Source organism: Vidua macroura, chromosome 30, assembly GCF_024509145.1.
Source record: "Vidua macroura isolate BioBank_ID:100142 chromosome 30, ASM2450914v1, whole genome shotgun sequence".
In the NCBI taxonomy this organism is placed as follows: Eukaryota; Metazoa; Chordata; class Aves; order Passeriformes; family Viduidae; genus Vidua; species Vidua macroura.
The window spans coordinates 2970443-2997457 of record NC_071600.1 but is presented as its reverse complement, the minus strand read 5'-3'; the positions used below and the strand labels follow the sequence as shown (position 1 = coordinate 2997457).

The following is a 27015-nucleotide window of genomic DNA, read 5'->3' as shown; positions in this document are numbered from 1 at the left end:
AGAGGCTCTGCAGGACTGACAGGATGGGCTTTGGGGCTGTGAGGAGAAGCTGAGGGACCTGGGCTGCTGCAGCTTCTGAAGAGGAGGCCCAGGGCTCCTCCTGCAACTGATCCAAGGCTGGTTTCAGACAATCCCAGAACGAGCAAGGCTGGAAAAGACCTTGGAGATCATCAAGTCCAACCAATGCCCTAATACCACCTTGTCACCCAGACATGCCACTAAGTGCCACTGCAGAGGGACAGTGACTCTGCCACCTCCCCCCTGGTCTGCCCATTCCAATGCCCACTCAGCCTTTCTGTGAAGAACTTCTTCCTCTTGTCCAGCCTCAACCTCCCCTGGTGCAGCTCAAGGCTGTGTCTTCTTGTCCTGCCCTCCAGCAGATCCACACTCACACCCAGCTTGGTGTCATCTGCAAATTTGGTGATGCTGGGCTCGATCCCCTCACCCAGATCATCAGTGAAGATGTGAAACAGGACTGGGCACAGCACAGATGCCTGGGGGACAGCAGCAGGGACTGGACACCAGCTGCATGCAGCACCATCCCCACCACTCTCGGGCCCAGCCTCCAGCCAGCTCTTCCATCTCCCAGCCAGGAGGGAACCTGCCCAAGCCATGGGCTGCAGCTTTTCCAGGGAATGCTGTCAGAGACAATGTCAAAGGCTTTGCTGAAGTGCAGATGGACACATCCACAGCCTTTCCCACATCCACAGCTGGGTCACCTGGCTATAAAAGGAGATCAGGTTGCTCAGGCAGGACCTGCCCCTCTCAAATCCACGCTGGCTGGCTCTGATCCCTCGGCCATCCTGTGGGTGCCCTGTGATGGCTCTCAAGGTGATCTGTTCCAGAACCTTGCCAGGCACCGAGGTCAGGCTGACAGGCCTGGAGTTCCCCAGATCCTCCTTCCAGCCCTTCTTGGGGATGGGCTCACAGTGGCACCTCCAGTGCTCTGGCACCTCCCTGCTGAGCCAGGACTGATGGTAAATGATGGGGAGCAGCTTGGGGAGCTCATCCACCAGCTCCCTCATCCCCCTAGGATGGATCCCATCCCATCCCATCCACCTGTGAGCATCTGAGTGGCTCAGCAGGTCACCAGCTGCTTCCTCCTGGATTACAGGGGGCTGTTCTGCTCCCTGTGCCCATCTGCCAGCTCAGGAGAACTCTTGTCCTGAGGACAGCCTGTCCTAATATTGAAAACTGAGACAAACAAGGTCTCAAGTAGTTTGGCCTTTTCCTAATCTTTAGTTCCTATATTCTCCACTGCATCCTTGTGTTTACATCTACCACAGAACCACGTTTGTCTAAAATCAATTTTAGTATGGAAATCACTTGTGGCTGATGGACTCATCAGACACTGCTGGGACATTGCACGTAGCTCAGGGAGGAACGTGATTGTTATTAAATTGTGTCCTGTTCATCTGTGGTCTGTTGGACATGAAGAGAAACTTTCTGTGCCTCTGAGTCTCACCAGTTCCTGACCCCCAAAGGACACAAACCTGATGAGTTGTGGTTCCCACTCCAGTGCTGGCACCTGGAGCTCCCTCCATCCCCAGAGCAGAGCTGCCTTGTCCCAGAAAGTCCCTGGCAATGCAGGGATGAAGGAAACAGGACAGGCTGTGGGGATCAGGGGCAGGGCACAGCCAGGGATTTGGGGTGGTTGTGAGCCCAGGGCAGGACCCAGCCCTTGGCCTTGGTGAACCTCATCCAATTGTCCTGGGCCCATGGCTCCAGCCTGTCCAGATCCCTCTGTGAGTTTGTGGGCCTCAGGTCGGGCAACTCCCTGAGGGCTCCCCTGACAGGGTGAAGCCCCCTTTGAAGCAGTTCTTTGTTAGGAAAAGCAGACACACAGGATTTTTTCAGTCTTCAGGTTCTTGTTTTATTCTTATCAAGACTTCAGCACACTATCTGCACTCAGACATTACATGTGTAAAAACAGCACAGAACTGCTAACAAACTCGCGCCCCAAGGTCTTTTTAGCTCTAATCTAAAACTAAACTACTCAATTAAGAAATGACACCTAGATTATTTCCTTTTCTAACTCAATAACTGACCCCTAAATGTCTGCAATGCAAATTTTTCTGCCCAATTACAAGATACCACCGAAACCCTAGAAGAAGTAGGAAGAAGAAAGAACAAAGTACTTTGAGACAACACCCTGCATCCTCCATATTGCATCTATCTACAATATGCTAAAAATCCTAAAATCTAAATTTCTCACCCATGTGACATACTAAACTACTCTCTACAATCTCTACAATCTATTTCACACTTTTGTGGACTCTGGTTTACTTTGAGGCTTAGGAGGCCTTCTCCATGAATGAGGGTCAAAGTCAGTGTTTTCCTGGGAGTCCGAGCACCCCAGGGCAGACAGGGGGATTTCCCCCTTGCCCTGGGTTTCCACATCCCTCTGCAGAGCTTCCTGCCCTCCAGCACAGCCACACTCCCACCCAGCTTGAGCTCACCTGGAAATGACTGAGGGTGCCCTCAATGGCTTCGTCCAGATCAGCAATAAAGAGATTTCACTGACCTGGCCCCAGTCCTGAGCCCTGGGGACAGCCCTGGATGTGACTCCATTCCTCAGCTGCTCTGAGTGCCAGGGCTTGGATGAGGGAAATGGTGGGGAGGGGGTAGGGACAGAGTCTGATTGATTGTCAGCCATGAAGGGACTTGATTTTCATATCTGTTCAAACTGCATTAGGAGGTGCTGGGGGTCAATATCAATTGGACATTGCTGATATCAATCTCTAAACAGGAAAAGAACAATTCTCTCTGCACTGTTTTCAATATAGTATATTCACTTGGAATACACTTTTGAAACCTGACTAATTAACCATGGAAGAACTGAGGACTTGAATTATTCCCAGGGGCTTTTGAACAGATGTTTATGAGCTTTTACCATGGAATTCCTGAACTGAAGAGCTCAAGAAAGAAGAGGCCTCTGGAGTAGGAAAATTCATCAGCAACCTCCAAGTGTCTGAGGATCCATCCCCATCAGAGCAGCAATGAGCAGAAATGGGCAGAGCTTTGTGGCTGCCCCAGCTCTGGGATGGGCCCTGGGCCTGGAGCAGGAGCAGCTCTGGAGGGCCCCAAGGCCGGGGCTCTTGTGCTGGCCTGGGCAGATGGGATGGCAGCAGGGGCTGCAGAGCTCTCAGCAGCTGAGGCCGAGGGGAGCAGGGCAGCCAGGGAGCCTCCTTGTGCCTTGGGCAAGCCCCTTCCCCCATGGCTGGGGCTGAGTCCTGGCTGAGCTGCAGCTGCTGCTGTGCCCTTGGCAGGGGCTGAGGCCGTGGGGCCAGTGGCCAGAGCAGCCTGGCCTGAGCAGAGCTGTGGGGCCAGAGGAGGCTGGGCTGTGCTGGGGAGAGGCCCTTGGTGCTGCACAGAGCTCAGGGCAGCTGGCAGAGCTTGCAGGGAGCTGGGCTGGGCTCCGAGAGCCTGGCCCAGAAACCATCAGTGTCCATCTCAGCCTGGCTGAGCGTGCAGGGGCAGGACTCAGCCCAGGCCTTGTGGGGCAGGGCCAGCGCCTGTGCAAGGCATTGAAAACAGGCAAGTGCCCGAGAGAGGAGGCTGCTCTGTGCCCTTGGGGGCAGGGACACAGCAGGGAGGGGGCCCAGGACATTTGTCAGCGCCAGCCTCTGTCCCCAGCCCTTGGCAGCCCTGGCTGCTGAGCCCAGCTTTGGCCTGGGCTGAGTTTGGCTGTGGCCCAGCTCCATCCTGCTGCGGGGCTCAGGGCCTGTTCCCGGCCATGGCCAGCCCTGGCCGGCCTCTCTGCTGGCCCAGAGGCCGGCAGAGCCCGGGGCAGGGCTGTCTGTGCAGCCCCACAGGTGCCACGGGCTGGGCAGGAGCTGGCAGAGGCTGCCCAGCAGGGAGGCCATGGGGCACAGAGCCCCAAGGCTGCCGTGGGCACCACGGCACAGGGGCCGTTCCCAGCCGCAATGCTCCTGTCCTGGGCTGGGCCTGCACAGGGGCTGTGGCACCATGGCTGGGCCAGCACAGGGCCACCAAGGGGCCACGCAGCCGCTGCCGGGGCTGGCAGCAAGGCCGGGCACAGACAAGGAATTGCTGAGCGTGGCCTGCGCTGGCCAGGGCTGACTGTGCCAAAGGCAGAGCTCAGCTGCCCTTGGGGGCTGCAGGAACACTCAGGAGCCCAAAGAGCCTCCATGGCTGTGCTGGAGACCAAGGCTGGAGCAGGGAAATGCAGGGCTGCTGCGCCATGGCGAGGGCATGGAATTCCAGCACACACCTCAGCTCTCGGATGATCCCGGCACCGTGCTGGGCCCTGTTTCAGCCTGGAGCAGAGCAGATGTTGATGGCACAGCAGCCCTGCGGGGCTGGCAGGGACCTGCAGCTTGCAAGGTGCTCTGCTCTCCCTCAGCTCCTCTCTGAGAGATGCAATCCCAGCTGGGCACCTCAGGGCAGAAGTGGCACTGCCTGTTCATGGGCACACAGCTGATGTCTGCCTGGAAAGGGGCACAGGTTTAATATCTCTTATTTTATTAGTATATCGGCACATTTTTATTACCTGGGTCACTTGAGTACTTTTAAGAAATGACAAAATTTTTCCATGAGGAACAGGAATTTCCTGGAAGTGTACTGTTGGTAGAAGAATACTGATCTTCCCATCTACTTGTGTCATCAGTATTCTGTTTATTATTTTCTCTCCCTCTTTCAGGTGTTTTCAGCTCTCCTTTTTAAAAGGCCGTGTCTAAGGACATCTCTTCATTTAGACCAGCTGGATCTTGTCCTTCCCGCTGCACCTAGATTTTCTCCCCCAGATACTTTCTGGTCATTCAACTGTCTCTCAATGGACTGGTTTCATGCTTTGAACTTCAGGAAGTGGCCCAATCTTTCTGAAGTTCAAATAAATATGAATTATATTTTATTCTGTTTTTATGTAATATAGAATTTCCTTTTCTTGTGTCTCTGTCTAAAACTGTTCCTGTACAGAAATCCCTTGGGGATGGGGGACATGTCAGATGCTGCTGGGACATCACAGAGAGCTGAGGGAAGAGCTGTGATGGTTATTAAACTGTTCAAATGTTTAATTTGTGTTTGTTGGCAAGAAACCTTTCTGTGCCACTGAGTGTCACCAGGCCCTGAGCCCAAAGGACACAAACCTGATGAGTTGTGGTTCCCACTGCAGGGGCACTTGGACTTTGGCGCTGCACAGGAGAGCTCTTCATCCACTTTCCCTCTTTTCCTCCCTCTGGCCATGGAGGGAGCTCCTGACTTCAGCCTGTGACTCGTGTGTGCAAAGAGCAAATCTGGGCAGAATTGGGGCAGGGAGGGTTTGGGGGCACTTTGGGATCTGTGCTGGGCACAGAAGGTGTTTTCCATTGCTCTGAGACTGTCTGCTGTGCAAAGTGGATTTAATAGCCAGCAGAGGAATGACTTTTGCATTGGATGGAGCTGTGCCTTCCCTTGGCTTTGTTGGCTGACAAGAAATGAACATCCCTCTCGGGCAGCTCCTTCTCCAGGGAAAGCAGGTGGGAGTTGGAGCCAAGGAGCTGAAAGCTGCAGGTGCAGCCTGGGCTGGAGGGAGCTCAGATTTGCACAAGGCTGCTCTGAGTGCCAGGGTTTGGATGGGGGAAATGGTGGGGTGGGGGTAGGGACAGAGTCTGATTGATTGTCAGCCATGAAGGGTCTTGATTTTCATATCTATTCAAACTGCATGAGGAGGTACTTGGATTTAGAGTCAATTGGATATTGCACATATCAATGTATAAAGAGGAGAAAAACAACCTGTACAGGACTTGAAAAAACATTTTCTCCCTATCTTTTTAAATCTAATACATTCATTTTGAATACATTTCTGAAATCTCTCTTATTAACCACAAAAGATTTGAAAACATAAATCAAATTATTCCCAGAGGCTTGGCTCGTTAAGTTGTTCTGAATGTTAGTGAGCCCTGGGACACTGAATTGCTGAACTGAAGAGCTGAAGGCTGGAGAAGCCTCTGGAGCAGTAAAATTCAGCAGCAGCCTCCAAGGTGCTGAGGATGTCAGCAGCCCCCACTGAGGCCATCCCTGCCCAGAGACCGTGGGGGAATGGGCAGACAAGGAGAGCGTCCCTGGGGCTGGGGCAGCAGAACTCAGAGGCAGCAGCGGCTCCAGCTGGGAAATGGAGTGTGGGATGGGGCTGTGAAAGCCCTGCCTGGGCTGTGCCAAGCAGGACACACAAGCCCTGACCCACATCCCCCAGACAACTCTCTCAAGGAGACATTTAAAAGGAATTAGAATTATCTGTGTACTCTGAATTGGATGCACTGGAGAAATACCAGCAAGAGATTCTCAGGAGCTCAAAACAACAAAACAGACTTTACGGGGAACTTCAGAAAATCAGAGCAACTTTGGCAAAAGGTTTAATATGACATTCAGTCAACAAAAAACAGTTTTCAATGCATTAACTTGGCCCATTCAACTTCACAAACTCTATGCCTGTTCAAATTTAAGTTAATCAACATTTGCAAGAGGACAGAAGTAGAAGTAGACACTGAAAGAAAGAAAAATAAGATCTAGAGAAGCACACACAGAGCTACCAACTCCTGGATTCCAGCAGTGTTCAGATGGAAATTCCAAGAGGAGGTAGGGTCAAGATGTGTGCTTGCCGGTGGTCAGGCTTAAATACCCCTTGTTGTTCCTGGGCCCTTCCCCCAGGTGGGACTTGGGGTCATTTGGTCACTCAGGAGCTGGGCTGGGGCTCCAGAGGTGGCTGTGGAGCATTGCCTGTGCTGTGCCAGGGACTGGCAGCCACTGCTGGGCTGGGATAGAGGCTCTGGGGGGATTGGGGTTCCAGGGCAGGGCAGGGCTGGGGTTCCAGGGCAGGGCAAGGCTGGACCTGCCCCTTCCTCCCCCACACACGAAATGTTTCCAGCCAACAATCTCCTCCAGTCTGTCACAACAGGCAGTGTTGGAGGTAAAATCCCAATTCTGGCCATGGGCTCCTTGATGAGAAGGATGGTTCTTTTCCAGAGGAAGGAAAGCCCAGAGCCCCAATGTTTGGAAGGCAGGTGAGAGCCTCACTAGGCCAAGGCCAGCCAGACTTGTCAGGAATGGCAGATTTTGTCTGGGAGCAGTCTTTGGAGATTGGGAATTTTGGAGGTGGAAGCCAGTCTTGGCCATGGGCACCTTGAGAAGCAGGACAGTTCTTTCCCATAAAAAAAAAAAAGCACAGACCCCAAATGTTTTAGGGACAGATGGAAAGTGACCTTCATGAAACCATTGCCAGACAGACCTGTCCTGGCAATATTCCCATGGGAACAATGCCGGGACATAAAGAAATTTGGAGGAGAAATCCCAATTTTGGCCAAGGGTGCCTGGAGGAAAAGGACAGTTCTTTTCCATAGGAAGAAAATCCCAGAGCCCCAGTGTTTCAATAACAGATGAGAAGAGCCCCTCAGCATGCCAAGGTCAGCTGGACCAGTCAGGTGGCCCCTGGGAGGCCAAACCAGCCAGACCTGTTCCGTGTTCCCTTGGTTCCGTGGGCCCCCCACAGTGTCACAATGGTCTCTGTGGTTCCCCAGGCCCCACAGTGTCACGTGATTCCTCTGTTCCATGAGGCCCACAATGTCACAATGGACTTTTGGACCCTGGTGGTTTGCGGTGTCACAATGGTCTCCTTTGGCTCTACAGTGTCACAAAGGACCATTGATTACAGGAGGCCCCTCTGTGTTACCCTGGGGCTTTGGTTCCATGCAGCCCTGCAGTGCCAAAATGAAACCTTGGTTTGATGGGATTCCTCTATGTCACCATGGCCCCTTGGTTTCATGAAGCCCTGCTGGGTCACAAAGGTCTCCTTTGGTTGCCCAGTGTCACAATGGACCACTGATGACACCAGGCCCCGCAATGTCACAATGGACCTTTGGTTCCATGCAGCCCTGCAGTGTCACAATGATCTCCTTTGGCTCCACAGTGTCACAATGGACCACTGATGACACGAGGCCCCGCACAATGGGCCTTTGGTTCCATGCAGCCCTGCAGTGTCACAAAGGCCTCTTGGTCCCACAAGGCCCCACAGTGTCACATGGTCCTCTTGGTTCCGTGTGGACCCCCAGGGTCACAGTGGTCTCACTGGTTCCATGAGGCCTCACAGTGTCCCAATGCTTTGCTTATTCCATGGGGCCTCATAGTGTCCCAATGGTCTCCATGATCCCACGAGTCCCCTCAGTGTCTCCATGGTTCCATGGGCCCTGTGCTGGTGCATTCCCCCCTCCCTTCTCAAGTCGCCCTGAGAAATGGAGAAATTTCTGAGAAATTTTGCACTGAGAAATGGAGATGATCCAGAAGCATTCTCTAGCTGCTTATAGAATGAGTTGTCCACCTCTTCTTCCTGGTTGGGTGGACGATAACAGACTCTCAGTAGGATGTCAGCCTTGTTGGCCTTCCCCTTAATTCTCACCTGTAGACATTCAACTTCATCTTCATACGTTTCAATACCTATGGTGCCAAAACCCTCCCTAATATAAAGGGGCACCCCTCCACCTCTTCTCCCTTTCCCATCTCCCCTGAAGAGCTTGCAGCCATCCAGTGCAGCACTCCAGCTATGTGAGTCATCCCACCACATTTCTGTGATGGCAATAACATCATAGCTCTGCTGTTGGACCATGGCCTCCAGCTCTTCTTGTTTGTTACTCATGCTGCATGCATTGGTGCACATGCACCTCAGCTGGGCTGCTGATTTCACCCCTAACTCAGGCTTACCACCCTTGGGCCTGCTTCCAGACAGGTCAGATGCATCTTCCTCCCCCTTCAGACCTAGTTTAAAGCTCTCTCAACAAGTTCTGCCACTTCATGAGCTAAAATTCTTCTGCCCTTCACAGAAAGATGGAGCCCGTCTGGTCCAATCAGGCCAGGTGCTGTAAAAGTTGCCCCATGATTAAAGAATCTGAAATTCTGCTGATGACACCAACCTTTGAGCCACTCGTTGATAATGTGAGCTCTCCTCTTGCTTTCACCATTTTTTTCAGACTCCAAAGGGACTGAGGAAAAGACTGTCTGTGCCCCTGTCCTATTAACCACCTGACCCAATGCCCTAAAGTCCCTTTTAATTGCCCTGACACTCCTCTTTTCAATCTCATCACTGCCAGCCTGGAGTATCAGCAGTGGGTAATAATCAGAGGGCTGAATCAGCCCAGGCAGTGTCTCAGTGATATCCCGTACCCGGGCCCCAGGGAGGCAGCAGACCTCTCTGTGGGGTGGGTCTGGTCGACATATGGGGCCCTCTGTTCCCCTCAGAAGGGAGTCACCCACCACGATTACCCTTCTTTCCTTTTTGATGTCAGAGGTGGTGATCTGTCTCACAGATGAATCATAACGGGGAGGCTCACTGGGCAGATAATTTTCTTCTAAACCATCTGGCTGACTCTCCAGATCCAGGGGATCATACCTAATCTGAAGTGGCACCTGGCTTGGGAGGGGGGGTTGGGAGGAATTTTTATTATTACCTCCCTCCTTGAGTAGGTACCCACTCCCACTCCCCTTCATCGGCCAGGTGTCCTTCTATAGCCTGACAGTGGGGGCATGGGAGACAGCAGGAACCAAGGAGAGCATTGCTGCCCTGCCAGACCTCATGGAACCAAAGATCCACTGTGACACTGCAGGGCCAGGGGGACCACGGTGACATTGTGACACTGCAGGGCCCAAGGATCCAAGGGACTTGGTGACACCAAGGGGTCCCATGGAACCAAAGGGACATTGAGACACTGGGTGGCCTCATGGAATCATGGAGACCATTGGGACACTCTGAGGCCTCATGGAACCGTGCTGACACCAAGCTGGGTGTGAGTGCTGATCTGCTGAAGGATAAAAGGGCTCTGCACAGGGCCCTGGACAGGCTGGATCCAGGGCCCAAATCCAACAAGGTGAGGTTTAAAAAGTCCAAGTGCCGGGTCCTGCACTTTGGCCACAACAACCCCTGCAGCGCTCCAGGCTGGGGACAGAGGGGCTGGAGAGCAGCCAGGCAGAAAGGGACCTGCAGGGACTGCTGGACAGCAGGCTGGACATGAGCCAGCCGTGTGCCCAGGTGGCCAAGAAGGCCAATGGCTCCTGGCCTGGATCAGGAATGGTGTGGCCAGCAGGAGCAGGGCAGTGATTCTTCCCCTGTGCTGGGCACTGCTTGGGCAGCACCTCGAGTGCTGTGTCCAGCTCTGGGCCCCCAATTGAGGAAGGACATGGAGGGGCTGGAGCATGCCCAGAGAAGGGCAACAAGGCTGCTGAGGGGTCTGGAGCACAAGTCCTGTGAGGAGCGGCTGAGGGAGCTGGGGTTGTTGATCCTGGAGGAGGCTCAGGGGAGACAAGGCGGTGTCAGGGCACAGGTTGGACTTGGTGATCTCCAAGGTCATTTCCAGCCTTGCTGATTCTGGGATTCTCTGAAACCACCCTTGGAGCAGTTGCAGGAGGAGCCCTGGGCCTCCTCTTCAGAAGCTGCAGCAGCCCAGGTCCCTCAGCTTCTCCTCAGAGCCCCAAAGCCCATCCTGTCAGTCCTGCAGAGCCTCTGCAGCTCCTCCTCCTTGCCCAGAACAGGGAGCCCCACAGGCAGACACAGCAGCCCAGATGTGCCCCCCTGGCCTGGGCTGCCTCTGGCAAGGGAGCAGCACGAGGCACTGCAGGAGCCTGCAGACAATTCCTGCAGCACTTGTGGGATGATCCTGCTCCCCAAGGGACGTTCCCATGGTGCCAAGTCAGGAACTGCAATGGGGAGAGGGGCCAGAGAGGAAAGGGCAAACAGGGATGGGCTGTGTTCAGGGCAGGGAACAGGGCTTGGGAAGAGGAAGAAATCTGCACCAGGGAAGAGTAAAGAAAGCAGAAGTGAAGCCAGGGAAATGCTCAGGGCAGTTTGGGGGTAGCTGCCAGGCAGCCCTGGCTCTGAGCAACAGCGTCTGCAGTGGGACAGGAAAGTCCCAGCTGATGGGAACAAACTTTCTGGCTGAGTGCAGAGGCCAGGACAATGCTGAGTGGTTTCCCTGGCGTCCCCCAGCCCTTCCTGGCCCCAGGGGCTGATGGCATTTGTGCTCCCTCAGGTTCATGTCCCCACAGCACCAGCACGGGGGTGCTCCCGCCTGCTGTGTGCAATGCAAACAGGGGCTCCTGAGCCAGCGCTGCCGTGTCTGTGCCTGCAAGGATGCGGCACCTGTGTGAGCTGGGGGAGAGGCCAGGGCTGCAGAGGGGGGATGTTGTTGGCAGCTCCATGAGGACGCTCTGGGACGCTGCCCTGGGCTGTGCAGCGCACTGGGGATGGATCAGCCCCTGCTCTGCTGCTCCTTCCCGTCTCCCCCAGGGCCCTTGCAGAGCACCAGCCGTGCTGTTTGCCCCCAGCCTGCCCACGGCCAGCCTGGGGCTGCTGACGGGGGTTTTCTGTGCTGAGCATTGGCCTGGCCGTGTTCTTGAGAGAGCCTGGGCAAGGAGCCTGGAGCCCCCAGGCCCTGGCCTGAGGCGTCAGCACTGCCCCAGCAGTGCCCATGGCCTGTCCCTGCTGCAGCCCCGGCACTGCCACCCCCAGGACTGTGCCCGGCCCCGAGAGCACTCAGGCCCTGCAGCAACACCAGGGCCACCAGGGCAGCGGGGCAGGGCCACGGGAGCAGCACTGCCAACACCAAGTGCTGCTGCTGCTGCTGGGCACAGCTGCTGTGCCAGCACTGATCTGCCCCCAGCTCTGCACACAGACATTGCTGCTGCAGCTCCAGAGAAGGCAACAAAAGGGCATCTCTGCAGAAAACTTTGCTGAGAGATCCTTTTTTTCCTTTAAAGCCACCGAGAGTACAGCCTCTCATTGACACAGTCTGTGGCCACTGGGAAGGTGGAGAGAAACAAAATGAGAAATGGCACAAAGAGTGACATTCCTTTGTGTACAATATGAAAATATTAAACAAAGAAAAAGAACGTCCAAATTGATACAAACAAAAGATATCAAAGATGACATTTATTGCAAGTGATTTGCAGAAATTGGCCAGCAGTTTAATGTTTCTGAAACCATCCAGTCATCAGTCTCCACACTGCAGCCTTGAGCTCCTGGTTCCTCAGGCCGTAGATGACGGGGTTCAGGGCTGGAGGCACCACTGAGTACAGAACTGACAGGGCCAGATCCAGGGATGGGGAGGAGATGGAAGGGGGCTTCAGATAGGCAAACACTGCAGTGCTGACAAACAGGGAGACCACGGCCAGGTGATGGAGGCAGGTGGAAAAGGCTTTGTGCCGTCCCTGCTCAGAGGGGATCCTCAGCACAGCCCTGAAGATCTGCACATAGGAGAAAACAATGAACACAAAACAACCAGATGATAAACAGGCACTAATGGCAATGAGCCCAAGTTCCCTGAGAGAGGATTTGTAGCAGGAGATCTTGAGGATCTGTGGGATTTCAAAGAAGAACTGGCCCAGGGCATTGCCATGGCACAGGGGCAGGGAAAATGTATTGACCGTGTGCAGCAGTGAATAGAGAAAGGCACTGGCCCAGGCAGCTGCTATGTGGGCACAAGCTCTGCTGCCCAGGAGGGTCCCGTAGTGCAGGGGTTTGCAGATGGACACGTAGCGGTCGTAGCACATGATGGTCAGCAGGAAATACTCTGTTGAGATGAAGAAGAGAAAGAAAAAGACCTGTGCAGCACATGCTGTGTAGGAGATGGTGGTGGTGTCCCAGAGGGAATTGTGCATGGCTTTGGGGACAGTGGTGCAGATGGAGCCCAGGTCGCTGAGGGCCAGGTTGAGCAGGAAGAAGAACATGGGCGTGTGCAGGTGGTGGCCGCAGGCTACGGCGCTGATGATGAGGCCGTTGCCCAGGAGGGCAGCCAGGGAGATGCCCAGCAAGAGGCAGAAGTGCAGGAGCTGCAGCTGCCGCGTCTCTGCCAGTGCCAGCAGGAGGAAGTGGCTGATGGAGCTGCTGTTGGACATTGGCTGTGGCTGCACATGGGCACCTGTTCATGGAGAAAGGACAGAGAAGAGTTAGAGGAGATACCTGTAACCAAAATCAAAGACATCTCTCATACACCCTCCCCTGGAACACACACAGTCACCCTTTTGTTTTCAAGCGTTCTCGTGTTCCCTTTTTAAGCGGCCCCCATGTCTCTCGTGGTATTCTTGGATATCAGAAACCCTCAGAATTTCTGCTGCCCTCTGGGAGAATAGAACAAGTTCTGCAAGCAAATTGATGAGAGGGGAATGAGGGGAGATGGTCTGACATTCTCACCTGTTCAGAGTTACTCTGGGGTTTGCCATTTCTCAGCTGGAGGGTGATCACCTTCCCCTGCTTCCTCTAAAATGTCACCAGGTACAGCTGAGACATTTTTACATATGTAGCCAAGGACTCACGTTGCTCATTTCACCAACCCAGCAGCATTTTCAGTGTCACAACACCTCTGCCTTTCCCCATCAATCTTGTAACTCAGAGATGCTCTAGGACAGGTTTGCACCCTGGATTGAAGCTCCCAGCTTGGACTGAAATCTCAGGGAGACTTCCAAGTGTCCTTCTGATGGCATTGGATGAAGGGGGATGCAGCTCCTCCCCAGGCTGCACTGCCAGCATTGCCCAGAGCCGGGCACTGGGGACAGCTGTGTCACCCTGAGCCAGCTGTGCCCCCTGCCAGAGCCCCCAGTGCCGGGCAGCTGCTGCCAGCCCTGTGCTCTGCAGAGGGAACTGGGCCCGGGGCTGCAGAGCTGCCCCACGGCTCTGCTGCAGCTCTGCCTGCACAGGAGGGGCTGCACGCCTTGGAGCCCCGGCCCTGAGGGCAGAGGCTTGGCTGGGGGCACAGGAGGGAGGGGGCTTGTTCAGAGGGAGGGGCTGCACTGGAGGGGATCCTCTGCACATCTCTGAACTCTCCCTGCCACAGCATTTCTGGGTTTTGTTTTCTCTCCTTCCCTGATCTTCTCTCTGCTTCCTGGAGATTTTCCTCCTGCAGGTGTTTCCCTGTGCCTGATCTCTCTGTGCCAGCACTCCCAGACCCCAAATCTCTGTGCACTCTCCTTGGCCTGACAGAACCCTGCCTGTTTGCAGGGAACTGGCTGGGGGCAGGTTCTGTTTGCAGCTTGGAGAAAGGACAGCTCAGACTGAGCCTGATGGCTCCAGCAGAGGTGATGCTGGTGCTGTCCATGGGCAGAGTGGCTGCAAGCACATTAGGGATCTCCTGTGAACCTGTACATCACTAATAGTAACAGCTCAGATGTCTCAGGTACTTGACAAAATTAATAATCAATAATTCACAATCAACATTTAATATTCATCCCTCCCTCCCTGCCATCCTGGAATATCAGGAAACTGAATACAAAGTCTTTGGAAATCTCCTAATTTTTATCAAATCCTTGTCCTGGAAATATTCTATGACTGATCAGAACCCCTCAGCATGTCAGAGCTTCATGAGCATTTCACCTGCCCTGCACCAGAAATACTCAGAGTTGTACTCACAGGGTCTGTGGGCATTGGGATGTTCCAGCCTGAGGAGATCACTGCAGGAGCTGCAGCTGCATTGTCCTGCAGCCAGAGGTTCCTGTGCCAAGGGCTGGCAGTGATTCTGCCCCAGGCACTTCTCAGCACCTTCCCAGCCCTGACTGATTGAAGCTCTCTGTGCCTCTGGGCTGTGCCCGCGCTGGCTGCAGGCAGTGCCCCAGCCCTGCTGGGCTGGGAGAAGAGCTGCTCATCCAGAGAAATGTGCTTTTGAAGCTCTGCTTGCTTACCAGCATCAGCCTCTGTGCCAGGAGCCCGGCCCAGCTCAGCAGCACAGACACAGCACAAGGACTTGAATGAGCCTCTGGGGCTTTGTGCTCAGGCCCTGAACATCAGGCCCTGAGACGGAGCTGCAGAAACCTCTCCAGAACTCCAAGTCAGAATCCAACTCCAAAGTTTCTTTGACTTTTAATGGGTCCCAGTGAGGGACACGAGTGAGAAAGTGTCCCCAGGCCCCAGGCAGAGCAGAGAACTGGAGGCACTGATGACAGGTGGGGACAAAGAGAAGCCAAGTCTTGGTGGCCTGGGGCACAGCAGGGTCTGTGCCACCAAGGGCTGTCAGGAGACACCTTGTCCTGAGGCCCTGGGGCCTCCTGGCACAGCCCCAGCCAGGCTGGGCACTGTCACCTCCTTGTCCTGCCCTCAGCATCCCCTCCTAGCCCACATCCCAGTGGACTCAAGGATCTGCTGGAAGGAGTCCCCGGGGAGCCTTGCTCAGCAATGGCCCTGGGGGCTCCACAATGCTCCCAGGCACTGCAGGTTTTTCAAAGGACTTTGGCTTTGGCTTTTGCCTTGGAGTCTCTGAGAGCTTTCTGCAATCATGGCCTCCAATTATCTGATGTAATTAGTCCCTGCAGAGGCTTTGTCAGGAACAACACTCAGTGGGGCTCATTAATGCTTCAAGGTACTTCAGTTCTTTTAAGGTACTTGGTGTTTCCCTTTGGATACAGACTCTGGGAGAGGTTTGTGCAATCATGGCCCCAATTATCTGCTTTAACGAGTCCCTTGAGAGCTTTGTACTGACACTCAGTGGGGCTCATTAATACTTTGAGATAGTCAACTTCTTTCAGGTACTTTGGATTTTCCTTTCCAGACTGAGAGGTTTTTGTGCCATTTTGAGTCTCTGAGAGGTTTTTGTGCCATCCTGGCCTCCAATTCTCTCCTCCAATGAGTCCATGAGGAGCCTGTGTTGGGGATGGACCTCAGTGGGACCCATTAATGCTTTGAGACACTTTGGGGTTTTCCTCTGCCTTTGACTCCTGGAAAGGTTTGTGCAATCTCCTCTCAGGCCCTGAGGTTCCAGGGCTCAGCTCCAAATGCACCACAGGGCTCATTAGGATCAAGCAAGTCCTGACAAACCATGGCTCTGCCTTGATTTCTCTCTCCTCTAGTGCAATTAATCAGGAAGTTTCTGTAGTGGTTTTGGTTCACCAATTTGAGATTTCTCGGCCAATGCATCAATTAGTGTGGTGGGTTCAGTGCTGGCTAATTACCAGTGCACTCACTAGAATATACTTAATCATTTCCAACTGTGAGATAGGATTAGGAGAAAGGCAAAGTGGGCTCAAAACTTTAAAAGGGTATAAAGGAATGTTTATTAACAGTAACTCAAATAAATAGTAATAAGAATCAGAAGAAAACTTTCAGAACACTTCCACACTCCAAACAACCTGACAACGCAAAGAGACAAGCCCTAAAATTTTCAGTCAGTTTTCCACCTCTAGAATAGTCTTTATTCACTTCACTTAGGGAGAGAAGTTCCTCTTGTTAATGTTATGGAGACTTCTCCACAAGAAAACAGTTCTCTCATGGCTTTTCATTTCCACATATAGCAGCTGCCTGGAAAAATCTGCAATCGTGAAGTCCCTCCCATTTTTTCACAGCTTTTCCCACAGCTGTGTTTATGGGCCATGTCAACTTTTGGGGTATTAGATTACAGATGAGCTGTTTAAGAGCAAAGGTTTTCTTCATCTATTTCTGAAATCATCTTCATCTCAGGGTAAAGAGGTCTTCTCTCCCTGAGGGCACAGGGTCTCATCACTCTGCTTCCTTTCTCTGTTCAAACTTCTCATGGGATCATGACAAGCTACGTCAACATTTGCTTACTTTAGTATGGAGGCCTTTGCTGAACAAGTCATCTCCCCATTCTTTTCAATGCATTATAGGGAAAAAGAGAGTCTGATGTATCAATTCCATCCTTCTCCATAGCTTTACCAGAGGATTTCAGCCCCAAGATCAAGGCATCTCCTCATCCCTCCCATCTGGGACTCAACTTCCTCTTCACTGACCTCGGTGACTTCACGTTGCTCCTCTGTGTGCCTGCACTTTGTCCTTTTCTCTCACTGGAGGGAGGATGGAAGCACGGGAAGAGTCAATATCTCAGGCGGGGCCTGCAGATGGTTGCGTGAGCCCGGCCGGGCTGGGTCCTTGCGGCCGGAGCTGTTTTGCCATGGAGGTTTGTGCAGCGGCTGCGCTGGGGCTGTGTCAGGCTGGGCGGCGCTGGGGGCAGGGCCAGGATCTCAGCAGCCAGGCCAGAGCAGAGCAGCAGCACGGCCGGGGCCGATGGCTTCTCCTGGCCCTGCCCGCTGGTTGCGGGCCAAGCCCAAGGGCGGCAGAAGCTTGGCCGAGCCGGCCCGGCCCGGGGCTGCTCCTGGGGCCCGGCGGATCCTGGCTGGGCCCGGGCTGGCGGCGGGGCAGGGCTCGGCAGCGGCCAGATGTCAGCAAGCGCAGCCACGGCCCGGCCCGGCCTCGGCCCCGCGGCCTCCCCTCCCCTGCCCGGCAGCCGATGGGGCCTGGCGGGCTCCCTGGGAAGGGGCCCGGCCCCACGGCAGGAGCCGCCCGGCCCGCCCCGGCCCAGACGGGGGCTGGCCCGGCCTTGGCACCTCTGTGCTGGCCAGAAGGGAAAGAGACCCAGCCAGGCTTTTTCATGTTTAACCTGCGTCTTTACAGAGGCGTTCCTTAGTTCCTTAAATTTAACAGATTATCAGCTCTCAAAGCTAATTACTGATTGTTTTTTTGTCAGACCCAGAGGAAACTGCTAGCAGCTTCTCTCAGGACATCACTTGTGTGATGCAAAACCACCACAACCGCACAGAGCTCCTTTGTCCATATGTAGTGGTCATGTGCCTGAGGCCTCAAAATCCCACCTTGGGAGATCTCTCTCTCTCCAAGGTGTTTCCACATGAAAACATTCAGCTCATAGTCTAAGAAAATCACTAGAGAACAGGGCCAGCCTGACCTTTCTGTCCTGTCTACTTTTCTGTAGGAGCATTCCTTGGATATATGGAATTTGGGAAGCCCAATTCTAATTTTGGCCATGGTCCCTGAGCATGAAAGCCAGTTCTTTTCCATGGCAACGAAGGAACAGAGTCCCAGTGTTTCAGGGGCAGATGAGAGGTGACCACCAGAAGGCAAGGCCAGCCAGAGCTGGCAGGTTTTTTTCTGTGAGATACTCTTAGAAATAGGAAACTTTTTTGGGAGGGTACCAATTTTGGCAATGGGCATCTGGAAAGATGGACAGTTCTTTCCCATAGCAAGGAAAGCACGGAGCCCCAGTGCTCCAGGAGCTGATGAGAGGCTGCCCTTGGCATTCCAAGATCAGCCAGACCTGTCAGGTGGCCCCTGGGAGGCCAAGCCAGCCAGACCTGTTCCATGTTCCCTTGGATCCATGGGGCCCCACAGTGTCCCAATGGTCCCTTGCTTCCAGGAGGCCCTGAGGTGTCACAATGCCCCCTTGGTGACACGAGGCCCTGAAGGGTCCTCATGGTCTCCCTGGTTCCATCAGGCCCCACAGTGTCATGATGGTCTCTGGGTCCATGAAGCCCCGCTGTGTCACCATGGCCCCTTGGTTCCATGGGCTCCAGGGGTGCCACAATGATCCCCTTGGTTCCATGAGGTCCCCACAGTGTCACAGGGATCTCCATGGGAAGGAAAGAACCGAGCCCCAGTGTGGCAGGGGCAGCCACCAGAGGCCAAGGCCTGCCAGACTTGACGGTACTGGCAGACTTTGGCTGGGAGCAACCCTTGGATATAGGGAATTTTAGAGGTGGAATTCCAATTTCAGACATGGACACCTGGAGGAGAAACACAATTCTTTTCCATGCAAAGAAAAGCACGGAACACCGGTGCTTGAGGGACAGATGAAAGGCGGCCATCAGAGGCCTAAGGCAGCAAGACCACTCTGTCCTGGTAGCTTTTGTCTGAAAGCAACCCTTGGATATAGGGAATCTGGGAGGTGGGACCTCAATTTTGGCCATTTCTGCATAGATAAGAAGGACGGTTCTATTCCATAGGAAGGAAACCACTGAGCCCAAGTGTTTCAAAGACAGAACACGAGAGAGATGGGACTCCTGGGAAGCCAAGCCAGCCAGACCTGTTTGTCCTGGCAGCTTTTGTCGTGGAGGGATCTTTGGATATATGGAATTTGGGAGAAGGAATCTCAATTTTGGCCACGGACACCTTGAGAAGAAGGGCAGTTTTTTCCCATAGGAAGGAAAGCACCGAGCCCCGGTGTTTGGAAAGCAGGTGAGAGGTAGCCCCCAAGAGGCCAAGGGCAGCCAGACCTGTCTGTCCTGGCTGATTTCACTGGGGAGCAATCCTGGGATGTGTGGAGTTTTGGAGGTGGAATCCCAATTTTGGCCATGGGCACCTGGTCAGGATTGGATGATTTTTTTGGTGCAGGAAAGAAAAGCATGAAGTCCAAGTGTTCTGGAAGAAGATGAGAGGTGGCCACCCTTAGGCGAAGCCAGCCAACCTGTCTCTCCTGGCACCTTTCGTCTAGGGGCTATCCTTGGACACTGGGAATTTTGGAGGTGGAATCTCAATTTTGGCCGTGGGTGCCTGGACAGGAAGATGAGCTCTTTTCATTAGGAAGGAAAGCACAGAGCCCCAGTGTTTCAGAGGCACATGAGTTCCAGCCTTCAGGAAGACAAGGCCTTGTCAGTCCTGGCAGCTTTGGTCTGGGAGCTGTCCTTGGATATAGGGAATTCTGGAGGCAGATGCTCAATTTTGGCCATGGGTGCCTGGTGGAGATGGATGTTTTTTTCCATAAGAAAGAAAAGCACATGGTCCCAGTGTCTCAAAGGCAGATGAGAGGCGGCCCCCAGGAGCCCCAGCCAGCCAGACCTGTTCCATCCCTTGGTTTTGTGGGACCCCACAGTGTCACAATGGTCTCCTTGGTTCCATGAGGCCCTGGAGTGTCACAATGTCCCCCTTGCTTCTGCAGTGTCACAATGGCCCCGTGCTTCCATGAGGCCTTGCAATGTCACAATGGCTTTGTGGTTCCACAAAGCCCTGATGTGTCACAATGGCCCCTCGGCTCCGTGCGCCCTCGCTGTGTCACAACGGCTCCTCTGTGACACTGCGGGCTCCACAAGGTCACCATGGACCCTTGGTTCCTTGGGGCCCCCGAGTTCCACAATGGTCTCCTTGATTCCATGAGGCAGCACAGTGTCACAATGGCCCCTTGGTTCCATGAGGTTCCGCAGTGTCACCGTGGTGTCCTTGGGCCTGCATTGTCACAGCTGACCCACGGTTCCATGAGGTTCTGTGCCGCAGCGCAGCAGGAGCTGCCGAAGCCACCGCCTTTCCAAGAGTGTCTCAGCCAGGAAGGACAGACAGCTCTGCACACCAGACGCTCACGCTGCGCTGTGTCATTTGAATGTCGGCGGAGAATGAAAAGGCAGGAGGGGTTCTTTGTGTGGAGTTCCAGTGGCAGTTTATTTCAACTACACGCTGAAGGCGTCCAGGGACAAAGAACACTCAATACAGGCTGTACCAGGGCTATATAGGGAGACAGTGGGGCAGAGCATCAAACCTGAGGGCCAGTGGGTTGAGGGAGCAGGGGTGGCACAGAGGAGGGACTGAAGAGCAACAGCCAAGAGAGATTCGGGGAGGAACAGCGAGGGACGGGGGACCAATAGGGAAAGCAGGAGTGGGGAACATTCTGGAACTTGGAAGGAGACAAGGGATGCTGTAACTAAGGAATGTAGAACTTTTGAGAAGTGGGGAGGGAAAAGGGATAACACAACTGAAATGATTAACATAAAGGTGCAAGGGACTGTGGGAGAATACGTCTCTATACCATTATAACTTAGAGGGGAATTTCCTCCAAGGCATCACAGCCTCATTGTCCCCTTCCTCGGCTTGGGATGCAACAGTTCCGTAGTGTCACCATGGTGTCCTTGGACCCACACTGTCACCACTGACCCATGGCTCCATGAGGTTCCCCAGTGTCACAGTGGTGTCCTTGGACCCTCACTGTCACCACTGACCCATGGCTCCATGAGGTTCCCCAGTGTCACCGTGGTCGCTGTCAGAGGCTGGATGAGATCGATATCCCGAGACACCTTGGGATGCTCAGAATGCCCGTGTGGGGCCAGGGCCGGGTCAGGCCTTGGTTTGTGGTGGGACAGAGCCTTTGGTTACCCCCAGCATTTCAGTGTTCTGGGGTGTTACAGCCCTGCAGGCTCACAATGGCCTCTTTTTTTCCATGAGGCAGCACAGTGTCACACTGGCCCCTTGGTTCCATGGCCCCAACAGTGCCACAGTGATCCCTTGGTTCCACAACTTCCCACAGTGTCACACTGGCCCCTTGGTTCCATGAGGATCTGGAGTGTCACACAGGTTTGTGACATTTGTCCTTGCTGCCCCTCACATCCCACTGCCCCACAAACAGCCCCGAGCCACCCGTGAGGGACAGGCCCTGCTGTGCCAGGCTGGGCTCAGGGCTTGGCCTTTCTGCTTCCCCCAGCCAGCCCAGGCCTTGCTCAGCATTGCAGTTCCCTGCTCTGAGCCTTTGGCTCCCTGCAGTCCTGGCCTCAAGGATCTGCTCTCACCAGTGCCTGGGGAGCCTTTGGCAGTCCCTGCCCTCAGTGGGGCCCAGTGATGCTGCAAGGGACTTGGAGTTTTGCTTCTGACTCCTTGAGCAGCTTCTTCAACCTTCTCTCAGTGCCTGAGGGTCCTGGATCAGCCCCAAATCCACCGTGGGGATCATCAAAATATAGAAAGCCTCTGGGGGTCTTTCTCTTCACTCAATGGTCTTCAAGTCTCCAGGGCTTGTGCAGCTGATTGGAGTCAGTTTGGAGTTCTGTTAAGGAGGAAGATTTCAAAGTGCACCTCATGACTTCTTTTCTTTAATCAAGTGAGTATTTTTTATTTTCCAGTTCAGAGAAGAGCTGACAGAAGCATTCCCCAGGTGATCTGGATGCTGAATGTCTCCTTAGGAGGTCTGGGCATGTAGAAGAATGAGCCCCTTGAGGGCTGACCCTGTTTGGACAAACTGCTCCTCAGCCCCAGCCTCACCACGTCTGACATGGCCCACCTGGCACTGACATCCCTGTGCCCTGCAGCAGAACCTTGTCCCTGAGCTCTGCAGCTCCATGTCCCAGCCCACTGCACCGTGTCCCACCTGCTCTCCTCAGGGCTCTGCCTGCACACAGGCCCAGGAGAAGTTTTCCTCTTGGGAAGGAAAGAATGGAAAAGTCTGAGCAGGTTTCCTGAACAACAAACCCCACTCAGGAAGCACCTGCTCAGTACAGGCTGCCTGGAATGGTGTCACCTTTCTACAAGGGACAGTGTGGCCAGAAATGATCTCTGGAAGCAGAATTCTCTGAGTCTCCCAGCTGAATTCTCTGTCCCTGTCCTTTCCCTGGGTCTCTGTTGCAGATGGAAGCTGCTGGTGCTATCCTCACCTTTAAGCTCTCTTTTGAATGCAAACAGATGTTCCCAGCTGTGTTAAGCAGGATTTGCTCCATGTTTCTCTAAATCTTTTGTGTTCCCCATGGAACGAAGGGGCCATTTTGGCACTGGGGGGTGACGTGGAAGCAAGGAGTCAATTGTGACCCTGGGGTCCCATGGAAGCAAGGGGCCACGGTGACACAGCAGGGCCACGTGGATCCAGTGGTCCATTGTGACACTGTGGATCCAAGGAGACCATGGAGACACCCCCAGAACCTCATGGAACCAAGGAGCCCATGGTGACCCAGCGGGGCTGTATGGAGCCAATGGCCCATGGTGACACTGCCCACCCACGGAGGCCATTTGGACACTGCGGAAGCTCATGGAGCCAGGTAGGCCATTGTGACACCGAGGAACTTCATGCCACCAAATATCCATGGTGACACAGCAGGGCACCACGGGAACCCAGGAACCACTGTTGGCAGTGTGGAAACTCATGGAACCAGGGGCCCTTGTGGCACTGCAGAACCAACACAGGTGCTGCACCTTGTCCCGTGGCCCTGCACAGCTCCTTGGGAGGCACGGCAGGAGCAGCACCCTGGGAGCCTCGGGAATGCCCCTCTGGGATCCATGGCACACGCTCCCAGGGGCTGGAATTCCAGTTCCCAGCCAGGAAAAGATCTTCCTGCCCCTGAAGGCAAAACTCTTATGGAAGAGCCAAAAGCCAAGTGGAGCAAGATCCTACAGTGACATTTCACTGCCAGCCTTCATAACTTCACACATGGTAGTTGTCGCTCCTGGATTGGGAATGAAATCAGGGCGGGGTCTTTGGTGGGAGCTGCCCTGGGTCAAGGGGGACACTGAGAGAGAAACAGAGCAGGCAGAGAAAGGCAGTAGAGAAAGGAGGACATAAACACAATCAGCTGAGAAGGTGGCACTCTGAAAAACAAACCAGACCTGATGGAAAATGGGACAGAAATCAATAATTCTGAAAATTTTATTTACTGCTAAAGTACATCGCACCCACCCAGTCCCACACAGCCCCAGTCTCACCCCTCCAAATTTGGATCCCACTTCTCCCAATCTCCTTCCAACCCCATCTCACCCTAGAGGCGAAGGAATTGAGTAATTTTGGCGTGGGATTGAGTTTTTTTGAGGGAGGAAGAAGCCATTTTTGCAGTGTGATTGAGACTTTTTGGGGTAAGATTGCGTTGTTTTCAGTGGGACAGTTGTTTGTTGTTTGGAATGCAGAGAGATGTAGAACACTGGCCAAAATCCCCCAAGGACCAACAAGTCTCCCATAATATGTCCCCAAACCATAAATTCCCCCTCTATTAGGTGTGAAATGGTGAGACTTTAGACATCTCTGACAAATTTCTTTCTTTTTTTGTCCTATTTCAGGTGTTTTTAAGGGATGAAGAGAGATCAGAAGAATATTAGGGCCAAACCAAAAGGATAACCAGCCAGGTGTCTTCCCTCTGTGTATCACAGGGAATGTGGGTCACCGGGGCTCTGACCAACGTGGGTCCTCCCATGGGGGATGGAGTTGGAGCAGTGCACAAAGCTCTTCCTGCAGTTGGGGCACTTGCAGGGCTTCCCTTAGCGGTGGGTCCGTTGGTGTTTGATCAAGATAGAGCTGCTGGAGAAGCTCTTCCCACACTGGGGACACTCGTAGGGCCTCTCCCCGGTGTGGATGCGCTGGTGGGTGACGAGGTGGGAGTTGCGCTTGAATCCCTTCCCTCAGTCAGGGCAGAGGAAGGGCCTCTCATCTGTGTGAATTTGCTGGTGCAGGAGGAGATCTGAGTTGGTCAGAAACCTCTTCTGACACTTGGGACACTTGTAGGGCCTCTCCCCAGTGTGGATCATTTGGTGGATGATCAGATGGGACCTTCGGCTGAAGCTCTTCCCACATTCCCCGCATCTGTATGGCCTTTCCCCAGTGTGGATGATCTGGTGGCAGATCAAGTGGGACCTTCGGCTGAAGCTCTTCCCACACTCCCCACACTCGTAGGGCTATTCCCTGGTGTGGATCATCTGGTGTTTCAGAATGTTGCTCTTCCTGAAGCTCTTCCCACACTCCAAGCACTTGTAGGGCTTATCCCCATCATGGAGCTGCTCATGGACCACCAGCTCCAAGATCTGCCTGGAGCTCTGTCCACCTTCCTGGCACAGGGTGGGTCTTTCCTCCTCGGAGCACCCTGGGCTGGGTTTGCAGCCCCTCCTTCTGTGGGATCTTTGGGGATTTCCCTCCCAGTTGGATTCTGGCACCATGGAGCTGCTCAAAACGGCCTCTTCCACGAGGTTCTGCTGTGGGGATTTGTCCTCCCTGGCCTCCATCCTCATCTCCTCCTCTGGGGCAGGAAGGACAAAGAGAGGATGGGATTTGCCTCCGTGCCAGAGGGAAGGGGAAGGAAATCCCCCCAGTGCGTCTCCAGCAGGACGGCGTCGGCAATGGGGTTGTCCTGCAGCCGGGGGCCATGTAGGACATGGAGGAGATGGAGCAGGAGAGAGGGGGAAGGGGGCACTGACTTCCTCCTCACCTGCCAGGGTGTCCCAGGGCTCCTTCCTCATCCTTGCAGCCTCCTCCTCCATCTGGTGAAGGTTTGGGGATGGGAAATTCTGTTCTGGGAAGAAAACAAATGGTGCACACATTGAGTTTTGTACTGGTTTGGAGCAAAGCAGGGTGAGAATTTATGCCGGAATTACAATTTAATGAGAAAATTAGGATCAAGGCAGTGATCCAGAAACACTGGCTTAATCTGACAGAGTCAGGATATAACCTGACACCCCATTGGGCAGGGTGGTGGTAGCAGTCTGATGAAATGGTGGCTGCAGTCCTGTTGGAGTGATGAACATGATTCTGTCAAAGCAGGGATCCTGTAGAAGGGTCTGGTCTTCCTCTGAAGGTCCAGTGGTGCTTATGGAGCTCTTGTCCTCTGGGAATCCAGTAGGCAAGGTGCTCCTGGTGTTGCAAGGGTGAGATTATATCCAGGCAGGAATGCTTGGTTCCTCCCCCTGGGCGGAGCATCCCACAATGGGATGATGTAATTTTATCAGTCCTGCAGTGACACTCAATGGCCCATGAACAGAAGATGGCCCCTGGAGGGCGTTATCAGGGCTGAGTCATGGCAGAGATAAAGAACACTGCCCCACCTGTTTATCACAGTTCATGAAGATGGTGACTGAAAACACACTTTTGGTTACATCTTACATTGTCACCTGAAGCAGTGAGGCAATCCCTGCTGGTGGTGGGGGGTGAACACCACCCCCCTTACCCAAACTGGCTCAGGTGTAAAACCCCCACCCTGGGAAGGCCCCGCACACAGGGGACAATGTCACACTTGCCCTGCCCCAGGGGAGGTCTCTGTCCCTGTCACTCCCTTGCTCTCCCCCCTTTGCTCTTTCTTTCCATCTCTCTCTCTACCTCACATTTACTGTTCAATAAAATCCACTTTGGATTTGGTCTCGTTAGCACCTTAACTGGGGCAGAGGCAACTCTCTAACAATTTTATTAACCAGATTGCCACATTATTTTGGCTCAGTGAGTTCAGGGCACTGTTGTCTGACCCCAAGTGCCTTTGACAACAGCATGGTTCCCTCCTCTGCTCTTGGGAAAGGGAGTTTCCACTGCTGCTGCCGGAGCCCGGCCCAGAGCTGCTTCCTCTGTCATGGGGTGAGCCTCTGCTCATGAGAACAGCCCCTAAACTGGGACCTTTTTAACACCTCTCCCACTAAAAGAGAGACCTATCCCCATCTGCTCGGGTGCCCGGGATCCTGAGCTCGGCTCTCCCTGCCCTGCTGGGAGCCCCTCAGCCCCTGCCTGCTGAGACATCCTGCCGGCCCAGCTTGCTGCTTTCCCAGAGTGCTGCTGGGGCCCCGGAGCCGGCTGCCCCCAGGGTTTGTGAAGCGGAGCCTTCTTCCAGCCCTTCCCGCCTTGGGACAAAGCCGCCATGGCCGCGCGCTCCCCGAGCCCGCGCCGGAGCGCCCCCTGCAGCCGCGCGGGGATCACCGCACCTGCCCTGCCCCCCGGGAGCCACCAGCGCCCCTGCCGGCCGTGCCCGGAGCTGCACCGCAGGGAAAGTGCCGCGGCCGAAAGGCTGCACTGGGCTCCTGTTCTGTTTGCTGCCAGCGCCGGAGGTGCTGCTGTTTGTTTGCTTTATTGTACACACTAGTGAAGAACTGTTATTGCTATTCCCACATCTTTGCCTGAGAGCCCCTTGACTTCACGGTTTTAATAATTTGGAGGGAGGGGTTTACATTCTCCATTCCACAGGAGGCTTTTTTCTGCCTTCCCTAGCAGACACCTGTCTTGTAAACCAAGATCAATTTTGGTGCCCAATGTGCAGCCCGAGGGCATCAAGAGAAAAAGGGTAAAATGAGAATAACAATTCTTGAATAACATAATGTATTTTTTGTGTGTGTGTACTGGATATAGAAACCTCGTTAGGTGTCACCATGTGGTCTAGCCTACCCTGCTTTGGGTGGCACATGGTTGTGGCTACACTTTTCCCATCCTATAACTGTGGCTACTGTGGCTGCTATCCAATTTGTTTGATGGGTTAATATGGTGAGGAATTTATGGATTTTTAATTTCCTCTGGACAGTGGGCACATGAATTTGAGGCTCCCACGCACTAACTGTATGTGTTTGGAATTACTTTAATAATGGTACCCACTGTGAGGAAATGACAGCAGGGGAAATTTTCTCCCAACCCCTCAGCCGGCTCTTTGGGTCTACAGTGGCTGGTGTTGCTGATATGCCTGTTAAGCCTATTCTATTGAGCATTCAGAGGTAAGGGAAGATTGACTTGGATAACTATCGTAGCACGGCGTCCCCTGAGTGGTGATAATTAGCATTGACTCTGTGATTCCAGAAGGCTGATCAATCACTTTATTATATTATACTATACTATACTACTA

General features: G+C 53.8%; 1 protein-coding gene and 2 pseudogenes across 1 annotated transcript; 1 reads left to right on the top strand and 2 right to left on the bottom strand.

The window, feature by feature from the left end:
• The window catches only part of LOC128820667 (uncharacterized), a 2212279-nt pseudogene that overhangs the window by 333240 nt on the left and 1852024 nt on the right, over positions 1-27015 (bottom strand).
• The window catches only part of LOC128820669 (uncharacterized), a 1091286-nt pseudogene that overhangs the window by 212647 nt on the left and 851624 nt on the right, over positions 1-27015 (top strand).
• Positions 8064-9555, bottom strand: LOC128820755 (uncharacterized). The gene is made up of 2 exons (XM_054001584.1): positions 8901-9555; positions 8064-8218 (listed from the first exon to the last, which is right to left on the bottom strand). The coding sequence occupies exons 1-2, from the start codon at positions 9472-9474 to the stop codon at positions 8115-8117; spliced, it is 678 nt and encodes a 225-aa protein (XP_053857559.1). The 5' UTR covers positions 9475-9555; the 3' UTR covers positions 8064-8114.